Below are 15,227 nucleotides of genomic sequence, written 5' to 3' on the forward strand. Positions count from 1 at the left end.
AAAATGTGATATAGAAATCACAAATTAGTTTATTGAAGAAACAATATTGATACGCTTTTAAAGTGGTTGAAATCATATTGAGATTTTTATTAGATTGAAAGTTACCGAGAGTTTGGATATGCATGATTAACTGCATATGGATCATTGGATCATTATATATATATATATATATGAAAATCCCTGAAGGATAGAAAATGCTTGAAATTTCTAATATGAATACATATAGAAATATGTATTCTATCAAGTTTCAAAGATCCTTATATGATCTAAAGCAATCCAAACGCAAATGGAAATAAGCTATCATTGCAGTTTATATATATGATTTAAATGTCATTGAGACTCCAGAAGAGCTCATGAAAACTGCACATATTTGAAATATAAATCTGAAACCATTGCGGCTTCAAGGGGAAGATGGATGATATTATTAGTTCTGAAATACCATCTTTTAAATACAATTAGTATTTCAGATTCATATTATGGGTTTGATATGAAGTGTGCATTATTAAAGAAGAAATAAAAGGGAGTACACAGAACATCTACCAAAAGACAGAAACACAAATATAAATATTTGTGAAATATTATTTTATTATCTTGAAGAAAAAATTACAGAAATTTGAGTTACTTTGCCTCATTCTTCAAACGCTCTTGTTCTTCAAGAATCTGCATGGCATCCTTATCTAAAGGGGTGGGCAATCGAAAAGAAGATTTAAGCAAGGATTTTAAATTCTTATTCTCTTGCTTTATTGCTCCTATCTTCATATTGGACTCCAGAAGAAGTCGCTGAAGGATAGCAATATTCTCGTGGAGTTTGTCAACTCCACAAGTTCTAGATTGCAGTCGCTGAGAAAATGCGACAATAGATGATGAGTATCGGGTACCGAGACTCACAAGCTCATAAATAGCTTCATTATCTGACTTATGAGTCAGATCATTATATTGCATGATAGCACCTGTGGTAGAAGCAGGAACAGCTGATGAACGAGGTGCAGAATACCTCATATATTGACCCTGAGAAGATTGCTGAGCCATTGCAGAAAGAGATTGCAGGATAAGAATGCAGAAAAATATTGTAGAGTAAAAATGCAGTATGATTACAGAAAAGTGAAGAAGATGAGATGCGAATAAAGATGAGCTGAATATCTCTTTTATAGAGAAAATTATGATTCAGCATCTCTCGTGAAGCAAGAGAAAATAAACGAAATATAGTTTCATAGCTCTGCAGCGCCTGACAGCACGCCTGACAACACGCCTGACACCTACAGAAGAGTTGAAAATCCGCGGTGCTTGTCTAATCTAAAAAGCTGGCCACCGTTTTTATTGAAAAATGAGGTTAGCGGTTTAATGTTGATGAATTCTCCACTAACTATGTTATTTACAAGAACTCCAGAAGAGTACAACTCCAGAAGAGTAGTGATGAGCAGAAAGATCCAGTTGTGATTATTTTTTGATCAAATCCACAGTTAGTTGGATGTACAGATGCAGATTATCTTTCAGATCCCCACAAGAAGATCATTGCAATTCATGAGAAGAAAGTTAAAATTGATGTCAAGCATTACCAACTGCAACATTTGAGAAGATTATGCAGAACATTAGAATGCAGAGGTTTGAAGACCTGTTATCATACACTTTTCAGGGGAAGTAATGTCTTGAAGACTTGTGCTGATTGTACTTTTTTTCCTTCGCTAAGGTTTTATCCCACTGGGTTTTCCTTTGCAAGGTTTTAATGAGGCAATCCTAAAGCACTCGACGGTACACATGAATACTGTACTCTTTTTCCTTCGTCATTGGTTTTTTCCCACAGGGTTTTTCCTTGGCAAGGTTTTAACGAGGCATATTCTTTAAATATGGTCATCCAAAGGGAAAGTGTTATAAACTATCTTGAATTGTATGACCACATTTAGCTAGCCGTCAAATGCATAGTGCTAGTCGTCAAATACATAGTGCTAGTGCATAGTACTAGTCGTCAAATGCATAGTCTCTTTTGTACTCCTATATATATCGCCGTATCCTTTAAGGAATTCATAAGTTTGATATACAGATCAATAAGAAAATCTCCTCTCTCACTCTCTCTCAATCTCTTGAAACTCTTTCCTTTTCATCGAGTTCATAACAAGATTAAATTAGTAGTCATAATTAGTAATAGGGATTGTTATCATTATAAGTGACAATGACATTATAGAAAGACCGATGTAATGAGTCCAATTACGACTAATTCGAGATGGTCAGTCTCAAGAAGTTGAGAGAGAGAGAGAGAGAGAGAGAGAGGGAAGAAAGTTGTTTGACTGAATTCGGAGTTGAGGAATCTTCCCTCCAACTGGAGTTTATGTACTTTGTATATTGTCTTACAAAACGGCAGCGTATTGCCAATTACATTGAATTAATGAAACGACTGCGTCTCACAAAGCGACAGCGTATTGATTACTAACATCTTATTATACTGCACGACATCATTCATTCACCAGCTTGTAACTAACAAAACTGCCACTTCTTGCTCGAGCCTTCTTCACTTCTTCTGCACGACCCTTCACCCAATCCACCAGACAGTCCCCTCAACCTCCTTTCCAGAACCATGACAACCGAGCACTGAACATCCACACAAAAAAACTGGTCTTCACCTCCTTGTCCCAGACCAATACAAGATTCTTCATTGTCATAAAGAACTGAATTAACGTTAATAATAACTACAGCAGTGAAGAAAACATATTTTTATATATACTTCATTGAATTCATTACAAATGCAGTATACATATGAATTATAAACTGGCAAATCATTACATACAATTGAACCAAAGAGAGAATTGATATTTTCCACATAAAAGAATAAAAATTTGGGGATTATGTTGCCAGAAGACCAAGTTTGGAATAATTGCTGCAGTCTTCTTGCTCTTACACTGGCATTGAAAGATGTTGCTTCCAAATCTAGCGCTCTTTACTGACAAAAGCCGGGGACAATGACAAAGGCCCAGAGATTGAAACAAAATTGCTCGATATGATAGCCTATAACTCAATGTAAGAAATGTACTGTTTGCTAAGTGGTCCCCTCCAAAGGATGTCAGTTTAGCTGCCCTTTCTCGCCTAAAGAAATTTGTTGGCTTGGCAGCATTGGTCATGATTCTTGAAGAACTAGATTCAATTCCCGAGCAGATTTTGCCAGCAATCCGCCCTTCCTGCATTAAAAACCAAGAGAGAGATTCTTGATACATCAATTACTAAATCTGCATCGAAAGTCAATCAGACTGCACACAAGAAAGGGCATTCTACTTGTCAAAATTAAGCAAAATGATGTCACAAGACTCACAAATGACCATTGAAGGTTCAGCATGCCACAATGAATCTGGCAAAAGAAGAAAAAACACTAGTAGACACGCATGCAACAGAGCCAAGGATTTGTGGTTTGGCCGCACGTGTGGACACACCCACAACCTAGGGAGAGGTCTTCATGAATGTCATATTGATGAAGGCCAAGGGATTAGCTCTTGGTCTCCAAATATTAATGTACTTGAAATTGCTAAACTTTTCTTCCTCCAAGATAAAGCTCAGTACTTGGGTTTCAGCCATTCAGGGATCGGATGATTCAAATGGCCAGGTTTATTAAACCCCTCCAATTCAAATACCTACAATCTTTGCTACTTTTCTTGTCAACAATGCAACCTATTTTTCCGCTCCCTTACCTTTGGTTTTGGGGGGATACTATTGCATAAGACATTCAAAAGAAAACATTCTAAACCCTATGGAAACCCTACGTAGAATGTGATATTTCAAGACCGTGAGAAGACAATAATGTTAAAAGTCACCGTATTCAGTACCCTTTATGTTTGAATAGCTACTCATAACGGCTCCCAACTCCCTAATTTTCTAGATGTCAAAGACTTATGTTCTTTTTGTTATCTTTTTGTATGCTTCCTGTGTACTATAGTTGCGCCCCTCTGTGCTTTTAATAAAAGTGCATTACTTATACACACACACACACACATACATAAACATTCCAAGCCTATATGGAAACTTTGCATACACTCTATTCCAATTGAATACTTCTAGTGTGAAACTCAAGATCACATGCTTACCTTACAAGCAACGGGAGAATTTTCTGGATCTTTTGCAGCTGGATAAAACACTGGTTGCAGCAGGAAAGCCTGCGCATAAATTTCAGATGAAGTAAGTTCATTGCACCAAATAAATCTCACTCAACCATACCCACCCAAGAAAGTAAAATCAAAATTTGCATATTATTGCGAAAAAATGAAACCTTTGCTCTGCCTGAAGATCAACACCAACAGTGGGAGGCGCTGAAACGGTTGAGTATATCACTGGGCCGAACACTGCTACAAGCTTCAATAGCATCTCCAATGACACATTTGCATGCCTGTAACAGTGATATGATTATTGGAGGATTTTATTCAGTAGATTGGATTCTTATTCTGTAGATTTGGTTTATTGGGATGTTGATATTTTATTGAGACTCTATGGAATTGTTTAGTTATTTCATTTGAACCTTGTCGATTTATTAGACCAAGTGGAATCTGGTATTTTGGAACTTTGCTGATGTTAGTTTTATGGATGTATATTTTTTTTTAAAGAGCTTTGGCGCGTTGTAGAATGTTTTCATTATGATCCTTGGAGTATATATATTGTATTGTTGGGAGATGATTTAGGTAACAGGAACCAACTCCCTAGACCTCTGGGTATGGGGCATTATAGAAGTACATGGTTAAATCAAAATATACCAGAAAGACCATGACCAAAAAAGATCAAGAATTGTAGGTATCAATTTCTATGCTAACATGATCAATCAAATGGCACTATATACATCACACACAACAAGTGGCACCATGATATGATAAATGATCTTCAATATCATCTACATACTTACGAATATTTTGTTTACATAATTTTTAGGTATTGAACTGATTTTTATAACACTTTTTTTTTTTTTTTTTTTTACAAAAGTGTGCTTTAAGCATGCTTTTACCAATGACCCTGCCATGGTGAGATTCCACGTCATCAAAAAATCCCAGCACAAATATCTTCCAGCCCAAGCATTATGAATTTTCCAATCATCTCATGCATTAAAAAATTACCTTTCTACCTTGCTATCAAGCAAACCCAAAAGCACAGGAAGCAAGCAAGAAAACAGATCTAAGGTAATAATCTCCATTTTCTCCATAAGAACACTGGCCACATCTGCTTGCACCTGCACCAGCATCAAATGAATATTTAGTCAACAAAATATGTTTAAAAAAAAAAGAAGCACTCGTTACTAGTTGGAACCGTTAGGAAAAAATATTAACAATTATAAGCAGCAGAAGTCTTCTAATAGATACCCACAGAATGATCTGGCAGCTTCCTTAGCGCACCAATGGCACCTTTGATATCATTCCGCTCCCAAAAATGTCGCACCACCTGTGAGCTCCCATTATGAATGATATACATTACTTCCAGTGTAAAACAACTTTAGAAAGGGATCTACATGTAATATGTTCCTTGAACAACATTTGGTAAAGCGTTTTTTTTCTTTTTATCTTTTCCCAATCTTTGAACCAGCAAGAAGTTTTTCAATAATTAAATAATATGCATTTTACATATTGCCAATTAGATTCACTAATGTACCATTCAAAATCGCAAACATCCATGGCAAGTCAATATTTTTGGCTTCCAAAGGTTATCTTTATAAGATGAATTTGTCCATGTCAGGTAGCAATGTAAACTTGGTAATGACTAACAAAAATTTCATGGAAAAACTTAATTATTCCCTTTGATCAACCACGGTTACCTGTAATTTTGTTAAGCGTGAGCGAAGTGTACTCAGGAATACTTCATGAGTTTGCATGAGATCATCGGTAACATCCCTATCATTTGTGGAAGTCCAGTCCCTTCCAGAAGTTTTAGGTACTCCTTTCTGTTAGTTAAAAAAAGAAACATGAAACAATATTTGAACAACTTTAACTAACCAGGAGTTACAATGTGTATCACTATTGAGTTATTTGGGCAAACAGTAAATACAACATTATGTTTCCAGAGCAAAAAAATTAGGCAAACAGGAACAGATTTCTATAAAACTAATAAAATTAATTATTTTTATTGGCACCGGATGTTAGGGACATAGTACCGACTGATCCTGGGAGTGCACAAGCCCTCAGCAAGGATTTTCCTGCAGGTACACCTCGGGTAATTCAAGGAGGAATTTCCCCAGTCCAACGGCCCCAAGAGTATGAATGCAAAGTTTCAAACCTAGCACGTCCAATTTATACAGCTCGCCCCATGACCACTACGCAACCCCTTGGGGTTAAATATATTAGTTATTCTACTAAAAGAGCTACTAAATTTATTTCTCAATGCTATGTAGAAGGTTTAAAGAAATGGCAATCATCTGATGATCACACCATCTTGGATTTGTAACTGGGAAGTTTACCAATGAATCATTATTACTGAGCAACAATGCAAACAATCATGGTTATAGTTTAACAGCAAAGTCCTAGCTTTGACAATGTCCAATGACTTGTTAATACACACTTCTGAAATTACTAACTCAAAAGTTTTACTCATAGGAACTAAAGTTCGACTTCTCAAGCACCATATTAATTAAGATGTAAAATATTGAAATCAGAATCTGCAAAAGCAGTAGATATGCCACTATAGATATTGCCAGTAGTCTAGAAAAGTTGTTCTTTTACATCTGAATTTTTTTTACCAGCATCGTGGGAGTCGTATCCATTTCAGGTATCACACACGACACTGTAGATGCTTGCTCTTCATTGCTATTGACACTCTCTCTTCTTTCAAACCTCTCAACCAGTGAGCGAGTCCTTCCTTGTACAACTGCAACTGCCAAATGTAATTTTTTAAAGAATCAAGATCTATCCCTCCTGTATATTCTATAAAAATACAGAGTTGGGAGAATGGTGAACCTCCATTGACAATTTTAACAGGGCTTAGCCCTTTGTTGCAACTGAGGGATTCGTCACCTGAAACATAATAAGAAAGCTATTTATTCCAAGATACAGACTATAAATCTATTTTACAGATCAAAACAGATTGTTACTAGTGGCCACTTCTGATAGAGGCTTAAATAACCATGACTCAGCTACCCCATTATGAGGTAAAAGGAAAGGTATTTCATACTTGCAAGCATTTCAACTAGAATTGTACAGCCACTGCTGGCAGGACCAAAGGGTTGCTGTCCCTTTTTTTATAAAATTTAAAAAAGATTTATCATTGTTTATTTTTGTTTGTGAAATGTTTATTAACCTTTTATTAATGGAATTCTGACGAGATGATCAATTTGATCAATTGTAATATCACAAGGAGTAAAAGGTATAATTGAAAAGCACAGTAAGAAACTTGACTTTAAGGCAAAACACATGAACCAATTTAATATTTAACCCCAAAAAATAGTCTGTTCGGTTAATGAAACTTTCAGAATGTTTTTGAAAAGTTCTGAGATTTTTATTGGGTTTTGTGAAGGTAGATAAGAAATTTTGAATAAATATTCTTTGAAGTATGTTTTGTATTCGGATTTGTGAAAGTGTCTGGGTAGTGTTGAAAGGCTGTTTGAATAATTTGTTTAGGATATTAATTGATTTGCTTTTTTTGTTTTTGACTTTCACTGGAATCCAAGTAAATGATTGGATGAAAAGTTAAAAAGTTCAAACAGAAAATGTTTCATTTGACCAGATTACAACAGAAATAGAAAATGCTTTTGAGATTGAAAGATGTTTGGGTCGAAGTTGCAATTTTTTTTTGAAAATTTTTGGAAAGTTTAGAAATCAAACAAGGCCCAAGTGTCTGGAATTAGGTTTGTGATGATAAAACTATAGAAGAACAAATTAAGTAGAAACCAATGCATCTACCAGAAGGTAAATAGTTGCAACTGTCACAAGCTGGTCTCAGGATATGCATAAATGACCATTTTTTTTTTATCAGAAATAAGATAAGTGAGATGATTGTATTGAAGGTGTTGTAAGACTTCGACTATGGTTAACTCAATGCAGTCTGACAAAGTAGAGTGGTACAAGACTTTGGCTGAGTGACCTGAGATTGTAAGGTTAAGGCTTTGCTTTAAAGTGCAAATGGAGATCAACAGGCAACCAAGACACACTCATTGGACAATTAGAGGGTAGAAAGAAATAGGTGAATCAAGGGAAAAAGACGAAACCCCACAAGCAATCAAACAAACTAGTCACAACCCATCGTAAACACATAGCACTATAGTATACGAACTTACAGCTTTCCTGACTACAGGGCTTCTGTGGTGATAAAATTCTTTCAAGATTCTCAGTAACACCTTTGATATGAGAATGTTCTTCCTCACATGATTTTCTACATCCATCTTCTGATGCAAGTTTGGATTGGAATTTTGAATTTATTGCACTATCTAAATTGCTCGACACATTGCTCAAATTTCCAGATTCAACAGTTTCTGGCAGCCTCTCAACCTCAACTTTGCTATTTGATGTCCTCCGAGCATGAGCTGGTTTGAGCAACATACCACGCTTTGTCCTTGAAAAGGTTATCATTTCTTTTCCAGAATTGACGGCATCTCTTCTGCCAGCACTGTCCGTAGCTACAGTGCTAGGCACAATGCATTTCTTATCAAGTGCTTTTTCATTAGATCTTGCATTCAAGCCTGCGACAGGACTTTCCTTCTGAGTTGGCGTACAACTAATTTCCTTTGGGGTTACCACTTTTGGAGAATTGAAGGACTCAACTCTTGGTGAGGTAACAAGCTTCCCACCAGCAGCTTTACAAGTAAGAGAAAACAGCACATTAGAGAAAATAGGATGAAAATGAAGGGAAAATAAAAGCAAAATATCTATATGATCATAAGAGTTTATGAGTTAGTGCTTGTGTCAAATTAGACTCCAATGACAGCCTGTCTGCCACATACCACACACTCCATGTGCTAGGCCTCCACATTGGATTGGGCAGAACCAAATCCTATCTATCTTCATAATCAGAAACCTGAACATCTTGGAATTACACAACCCCAGACTTAATTTGGGATCAGAAAACCAGCAAAACTTTCAACAAATTGAGTACAAGCTAGAATATGCCTTTATGCGCATTTGCTACAAGGCAGCCCCAACCCACTCTTAACATGGGCTGGACTATGTTGGTATCCAGGTCTAGGGTAAGTAACAAGCTGCAAAAGGCGGCAAATTTGTCGCTACTTTCTGGATTTGAACCTTGGTCAACCTACCTATTCATTTAGAGACCATTATGACATGAGGTGCAACTATAACAAGGATAAAGGTTTTTGTTATGTAACTATATATACCATTACTTCAAAAAATGGAAGGGCGACAATAATACGATTTATGGTTTTTTACTGCACAAGTATAATTTCCATTGCTTCAAAATACATATGCTTAAGCCTTTTTGTGGGCACTGGACACTAAATTCTTTCAAAATCACCGCCCTTACTCTTGCTTTCACACCGTACTGTGCTAACTATGCTTGGGTAGACCAGGCCACAACCAATCTTAATCCATCTCGACAAATACGCTCAGCCACTATATAGTGCTAAGCATCTAGAAATCTGTGGAATTGTAAGAGAAAAATCATTGTATATTTCCTCCAACTAAAAATATGAAGGAAGCTCAATTTTGAGAGGAGGCAAGCCAAGCCAATCTCCAATATCTGCCATAAAAGTGATACCAAACACTGAAAAGAATAATTTCATGTGAGGTCATAATAAGATAGAAATTTAATTTGATGAGTTTTCTTCTTTTTTATTGTTTTATTTTTCTTTATAAATACTTTAATTTGGGGTAAGTAGAAACCAAACCAAAATTAATAAGCCAGCCAAGCATTGTGATGAAAACTAAAGTCCATATCTGTAAGATGCTGGACAAGTCCAAAGGTCCCACATGCTTGGATCCAGACTATGTTTATAATAGGTGCAAAAATACAAATGAACAAAAAATATATTAAAAAAAATTGATGATTTAGAGAATCAACAGCTGTTTCAAAACTATAAAAACTGTTATTGATATTCTAAAAAAAGAATCAGAAAGCAGAAATAACAACTTACAATCCACATATATGTTCTTTATCTCTTTCGTTTCACAATCAGGAGACATGCACCGCAAACCTGAAGTTGATCGGATACCACTTCCTAAATCCTCAGAAGAATGACTTCCTGGGAAATTAAGGTTAATTTTCTTTTCCATAGAGTCATTTTGGTCAGGTATAGAATTAGCTGCATATGGCCCAATACGCTGTCACAGAGAATATAATTTTTAAATTGACCTCAAGATCCACAGAACAAGAAATAATAAGGAACAAGTTACTAGAAAAGATAACGGCGGATACCGATATATCTGCTGCCCAAACTCCAACAGAATTTCGATGGTATGAGCAAGCCAGAAGTTTTCCATCATGAATGCATAGGTCACCAAGCGTTGACCATCCCATATCAACAGCATCATGACATATTACAGGTTCCCATGAGTAAACCTACAATTCATAAGCATGGATATATGATGTTTATGTACCATCCTGGCACAATCTCACAAAATTTTGGGGTGTGCACAATCCAAACCTTCAAACTATCCTCCACCCCAGAAAATAGAGTTCTCCCATCAGGATGAAAAGCAATTGCGCGTACTCCTGTAGCCTGGAAAGGAGTAACTTATCTTCTTAGGAAAGTAGGATTAAATCCTCCTCTATTATTATTAAGGGAATATGAAGTTCTCTCAAGCCAAACCAAAGAATGAGAAAAGTTGACATAATGAATGGAAAAAAATGGAGGCCTGGTACATGTCTTTGAGTTTCCAGACGAAGACTGAACTTCTACAGTACTTAAATTTATAAAGCAGCTTTCAGATCAGAGAACACCACACTATCTTTGTTTTATTGGTAGATCAGAGAACGCCACACTATATACCTCAGGTCTGGCAGAACCAATCAGTTCAAAGGTTTCCAGATCCCAAAATTTAACAGTTCTGTCTGCTGAACCTGGAAAACAATTTGTGTGTTACAACACATTACTAATGACTACATAAACAGTTAATGAGAATTTGCTGATTTCTAGAGGAAATAAATCGGATATATGTTACATATAACTTCAATCCAACCCCCAAAAATAAGAAAAACAGAAAAAGAAACCACCATAAAGAAAAGAGAAAAGAAAATAAATTGTAATCATGAAATCCCTTAAAGACACTAATGGCTAATACAAAAATGCTGGATACAATTTTCACCCCCTTAGAGGCTCATGGACCATTTTGAGAACTCCTCGACCAGGCAGAGCCATTTTTCTCTAACAGACAGTCATAAGTCTGAAACCAAGTTTTGGGTCAGATGCTCACCCGTGGCTAAGAGAAACTCAAGTGGGTGAAAATCTATCGATCGAATATGTCCTTCATGGAACTTAAAATCATGCAAGAGCTTTCCAGCTGTTAGATCCCACACCTGTTCAGCAGTGAGTGGAAGTTGCTGATTATAAACGTTTATACAAAAACTTGCTGCAAGCTGCACACTAGTGGTGTGATCAATTAGTACCTTTACAATATTATCAAATCCACCAGAAACTACCCATCGACCATCGGGAGTGAATTTGATTGTACTAATGCCTTGAGTATGACCCTTGTATGTGTGGATGCATCCTTTCCTTCTAATATCCCAGATCTTTAGATTGGCATCCATGGAACCAGATGCAAAGAACTCTCCGAATGGATGAAATTCAACAGCAGTGCAGTTGGAACTGTGTCCAGTAAGAGTTCGAACCACTACACTTCAATAATAATAACAAAAAGATCAGAAGTTTAATCACAAATTAATCTTACAATTCATGCAGCAATCCAAAGTGGCAAATTCCATAGATTCTAACCCAAACTAGTAAATTGGAACCACAAATAGCACCCCAAGATTATCAGGTAAAGCCCACTGAGTAGGTAATAATATCTATCATCTATATAAGGCTTGTATCAACTTCATTTGTCAACTTCCTTTTTTTCCTGCCAAAATAATTTTTATTAAAGAAACAACAGCTTATATAATCTGTTATTTTTTATTGGAACCGGGTGTCCAAGAAAAAAGTCCCAACTAATAAACTGTTATTTGTAATATAGAGAGCAACGTAATAGTTCTTTCAATCAAAGAATTCGATTAATCAAGCAATAAGAAACCAATCAAGGAAGTGACTTACTCTTTACTTCCTCCAAATCCCAGAGTTTTATCACACCATTAGAAGCTCCAGCAAGCACCAAAACTTCTGACGAATCAAAAGCAACCGATTCAACTGGACTTGTATGGCCACACAGGCTCTGCACATGTAAAACAACACTCATTGAAATGTTCCAGCAAATGTATGGCCCTCATCAAACTAGGTTAAAAACAATTACAAAAGGGTAGTTCGAAACTCAGTCAAAAGGGGGTGATTTCAACATATTAATCCATGCACGTTGTTTCAAAATTAGGGAGGCCGGAGGCAGGTATGTACAAGGCATGTGCCTTTATCACCCTGCTTGCCAATTATTTAGATGACTTAACTTGAAAAAAAAACAATGTCCTTAATAATGTGCAATAAGGAATGAGGAACGAAAAAACACAAACACAGACAACACAAAGAAAGTTATAATGCATCCAAATAAAGGAATAAACATATTATCATGTAGTTTCTAATCGACTGTTTAAGGGATAGAACTTCAACTCATTTATTTTGTTGATCACACTGTACAAGACTATATGTTGGAAACATGTGTTCGAGCAAATTTGGACGAAGAATTGATGTGGGTTTTGTGTGTATCAATTATACTGATATATATTTCTCTTTTATACAAATATTTCCCATTGTACAAGCAAAGATCTCCTGTATATCCAATCTTTTGATTAGATATTATCACATTCTAATTTGTATGGTTTTTCATTACTTTGAACCAGTGGGCATCAAAGGAGACTCTCATACACTATTCCTAATTTAACTAGGCAAGTAGGCTTTCTGGTGAACCAAACTGAACCATTTGGTTTTATAATAATCAAAACCTGACCAACCGGTTCATCAAGGAAACTGAATGTATCTGGCTTTTTGGTCTGGTTTGATATTTCGCTCATTTCTTTCCCAAACTTTTTTACATTATATAAATTAGATTCCTTAATCTCATTGTGTGTAATAACGTTGATGTCACGATGCTCTCCAAGATATTAAATTGTTAATGAGTTAAGGAGCATAAAAAAATGGAAGTTAATTTATACTTAAATAATTTACTAATGTGCATGAATGAATCATCTAATTAATAAGTGCTATGTAATACGTACTAGTTACTGCATATTAAGATATGCAAGTGCAACAACTAATTGGTAGGTGATAGTTTTGATAAATACAATGTAGTATGCACTAATTTACTAACCACTATACAATATATATATATATATATGTTATACTTATATATGTAACTTAATTGTTAAATAGAAAAATACTCTTAACCAATTTCATCTCATCTAATCTCATCATTATAACTTTTACAAATTCTCATATAAAATACAATAAACAATTCAACTTTTTCAAATCCCAAAACTATAATAATATTAAAAAATAATATTCTAACAATATTTTATTCAACTTTCATCGTATTAATATTCATGCATGAGTAAGCTTATATCAAGTATAAATAATAAGATTACAATTTCAAGCTATAATTATTATCTTTACAATATGCATAATCTATATAGTATATAAAATTTAAAAATAAATAAATAAAAAGTTCTAAAAACTATACATTATATTAATTCGGTTCATTTTGGTTTGGTCCACAAACACTGCAAACCGGAACTGAACCAAACTAGTAAAAACACCGAATCTACAAACCACCAACCGACCCAAACATGGAACCAGAGCAGTTTTCCGGGTATTCTTACAACCCTAGGCAAGTTCAAGACTAATGCAGCAGAATAAGATTTGAACTCTAACCATTACGGAATTGGGTTTCCCAATCGCGCAAAGATTAACTTTGTGGTCATCCCCGCCAGTGATAAAATGACGGCACGCCTTCTTCCCAATATTCACGCAGTTCACACTCGCTGAATGAGCCACAAGTTCCTCTATTATTTCATTCAGTCAAGAAATCACACGGCCCAATATACAAACCACATCACTTTTTTCCTTTTTTATGTTTTATTGATAGAACTAAAAAAAAAAAAGAAGTTAAATATTAAAAATACAGGTTATAACATTTTCTACAGTCTAACGCTCCTAGTTGCTGAAGATATTGATTAAAGAAAAAAAGTACTGAAAAATATTCAAGCTTGGCCGAGAATTCAAAACCCCATTTAACAGCAAAGCGTGCAGTATGTTTAACTAAGTTCAGTTCAATTGAAAACCATATTTCAACTCTCTCAGCAACCAAACAAAGCCTAAAGAAATCCTTTAACTAAACAAAAGTAAAAAGAAGAAACCAAAAATGGAATGCCGGTTAAACCATATTTTTTCCCAAGAAAAATAACAAAAGTACAGTTGATACTTCTTATAAAAAAATGTATTTTCAACTAAAAATTTCCAAAAGAAGCTCAAATACTAACAGCAATAAACCGTAAAACTAGAAACAAACAGCCCAAATCCTGAATTTATTGAAGCCGTACAAGCGGATAAAAGCAAGAATAGTGGGGGAAAAATAAAACTCAAAAAGGATACGTAGCTTATAACCACGCTTGACCATTTTTCCCGGAAGCAAGCTTGAGTAATCCGAGTCCGAAGCTACAAAAAGGATATCGAGAAATGAAAAATTAATTCGCAGTGACGGAGGAAACTGCTTCACTTCTGGGAAATCCTCGCCGGAAGAAAAAGATCGTCCTGGGGCCGAGGAACTGAACTCCGTCCCGAAGAAAAAAAATATTGTACAGAGAGATTTATAGAAGATTCAACAATTCCAACTCTCTTTTCTTTTGCTTTTTCTTCTCCTTTTTTTCTCTTGAATTTATTTGCTTTTCTGAGACGCGTCGGATAGAGAGAGAGAGAGGGCTGCTTTGCTTGAATTCTGACCATGATTGAGCCAGTCTATGCTCTTTTTCCTAAAAGACCAAGTTGCCCCTCCATTTCTCCTGGTTCTGAAAAACCCAAATTACGCGCCGAATTCCGAATCCGTTTGGATTTTTTTTGGGCAATGAATAAAAAAATAAAAAATAGTATTTACAATAGTAGAATAGAATATGTAAGTGCTCCTTAATTTTTTTTAAAAAATATACAAATATTAAATTTAGATAAAAAAATTAATTAATTTTTTTAATAATAA

At 35.3% G+C, this 15,227-nt stretch overlaps 1 protein-coding gene across 5 annotated transcripts; it reads right to left on the reverse strand.

Annotated features, from left to right (window-relative positions):
• Positions 1-2,690: 2,690 nt before the first annotated feature.
• LOC122279167 (katanin p80 WD40 repeat-containing subunit B1 homolog KTN80.1) lies at positions 2,691-14,987 on the reverse strand. 5 transcript variants are annotated; one of them, XM_043089555.1, is made up of 18 exons: positions 14,630-14,985; positions 13,910-14,040; positions 12,149-12,266; positions 11,503-11,729; positions 11,310-11,412; positions 10,886-10,956; positions 10,541-10,615; positions 10,312-10,455; positions 10,031-10,217; positions 8,222-8,737; positions 6,906-6,962; positions 6,689-6,822; positions 5,771-5,896; positions 5,326-5,400; positions 5,079-5,191; positions 4,247-4,363; positions 4,065-4,133; positions 2,691-3,167 (listed from the first exon to the last, which is right to left on the reverse strand). In XM_043089555.1, exons 1-18 carry the CDS (start codon positions 14,652-14,654, stop codon positions 3,107-3,109), a joined length of 2,349 nt encoding a protein of 782 aa, XP_042945489.1. In that variant the 5' UTR covers positions 14,655-14,985; the 3' UTR covers positions 2,691-3,106. The 5 variants fall into 5 exon arrangements, 2 of the variants coding, with proteins under 2 accessions (XP_042945489.1, XP_042945490.1); XM_043089556.1 differs by lacking the exon at positions 14,630-14,985 and having other exon boundaries at positions 11,503-11,734; positions 13,910-13,928; XR_006229504.1 differs by lacking the exon at positions 2,691-3,167 and having other exon boundaries at positions 4,100-4,133; positions 5,322-5,400; positions 14,630-14,987.
• Between the last annotated feature and the right edge of the window lie 240 nt (positions 14,988-15,227).

The sequence above is a fragment of the Carya illinoinensis genome, chromosome 10, assembly GCF_018687715.1.
Source record: "Carya illinoinensis cultivar Pawnee chromosome 10, C.illinoinensisPawnee_v1, whole genome shotgun sequence".
NCBI classification, from domain to species: Eukaryota; Viridiplantae; Streptophyta; class Magnoliopsida; order Fagales; family Juglandaceae; genus Carya; species Carya illinoinensis.

Coding starts and splice junctions, on each gene's coding strand:
- LOC122279167 (XM_043089555.1), bottom strand. CDS start 14,654: ATGGTCAAGCGTGGTTATAAGCTAC. Junction 8,738..10,030: donor AAAGAACATATATGTGGATT/GTAAGTTGTTAT, acceptor TTACTTGTAAAG/CTGCTGGTGGGAAGCTTGTT. Junction 4,364..5,078: donor CTTGATAGCAAGGTAGAAAG/GTAATTTTTTAA, acceptor TCACTGTTACAG/GCATGCAAATGTGTCATTGG.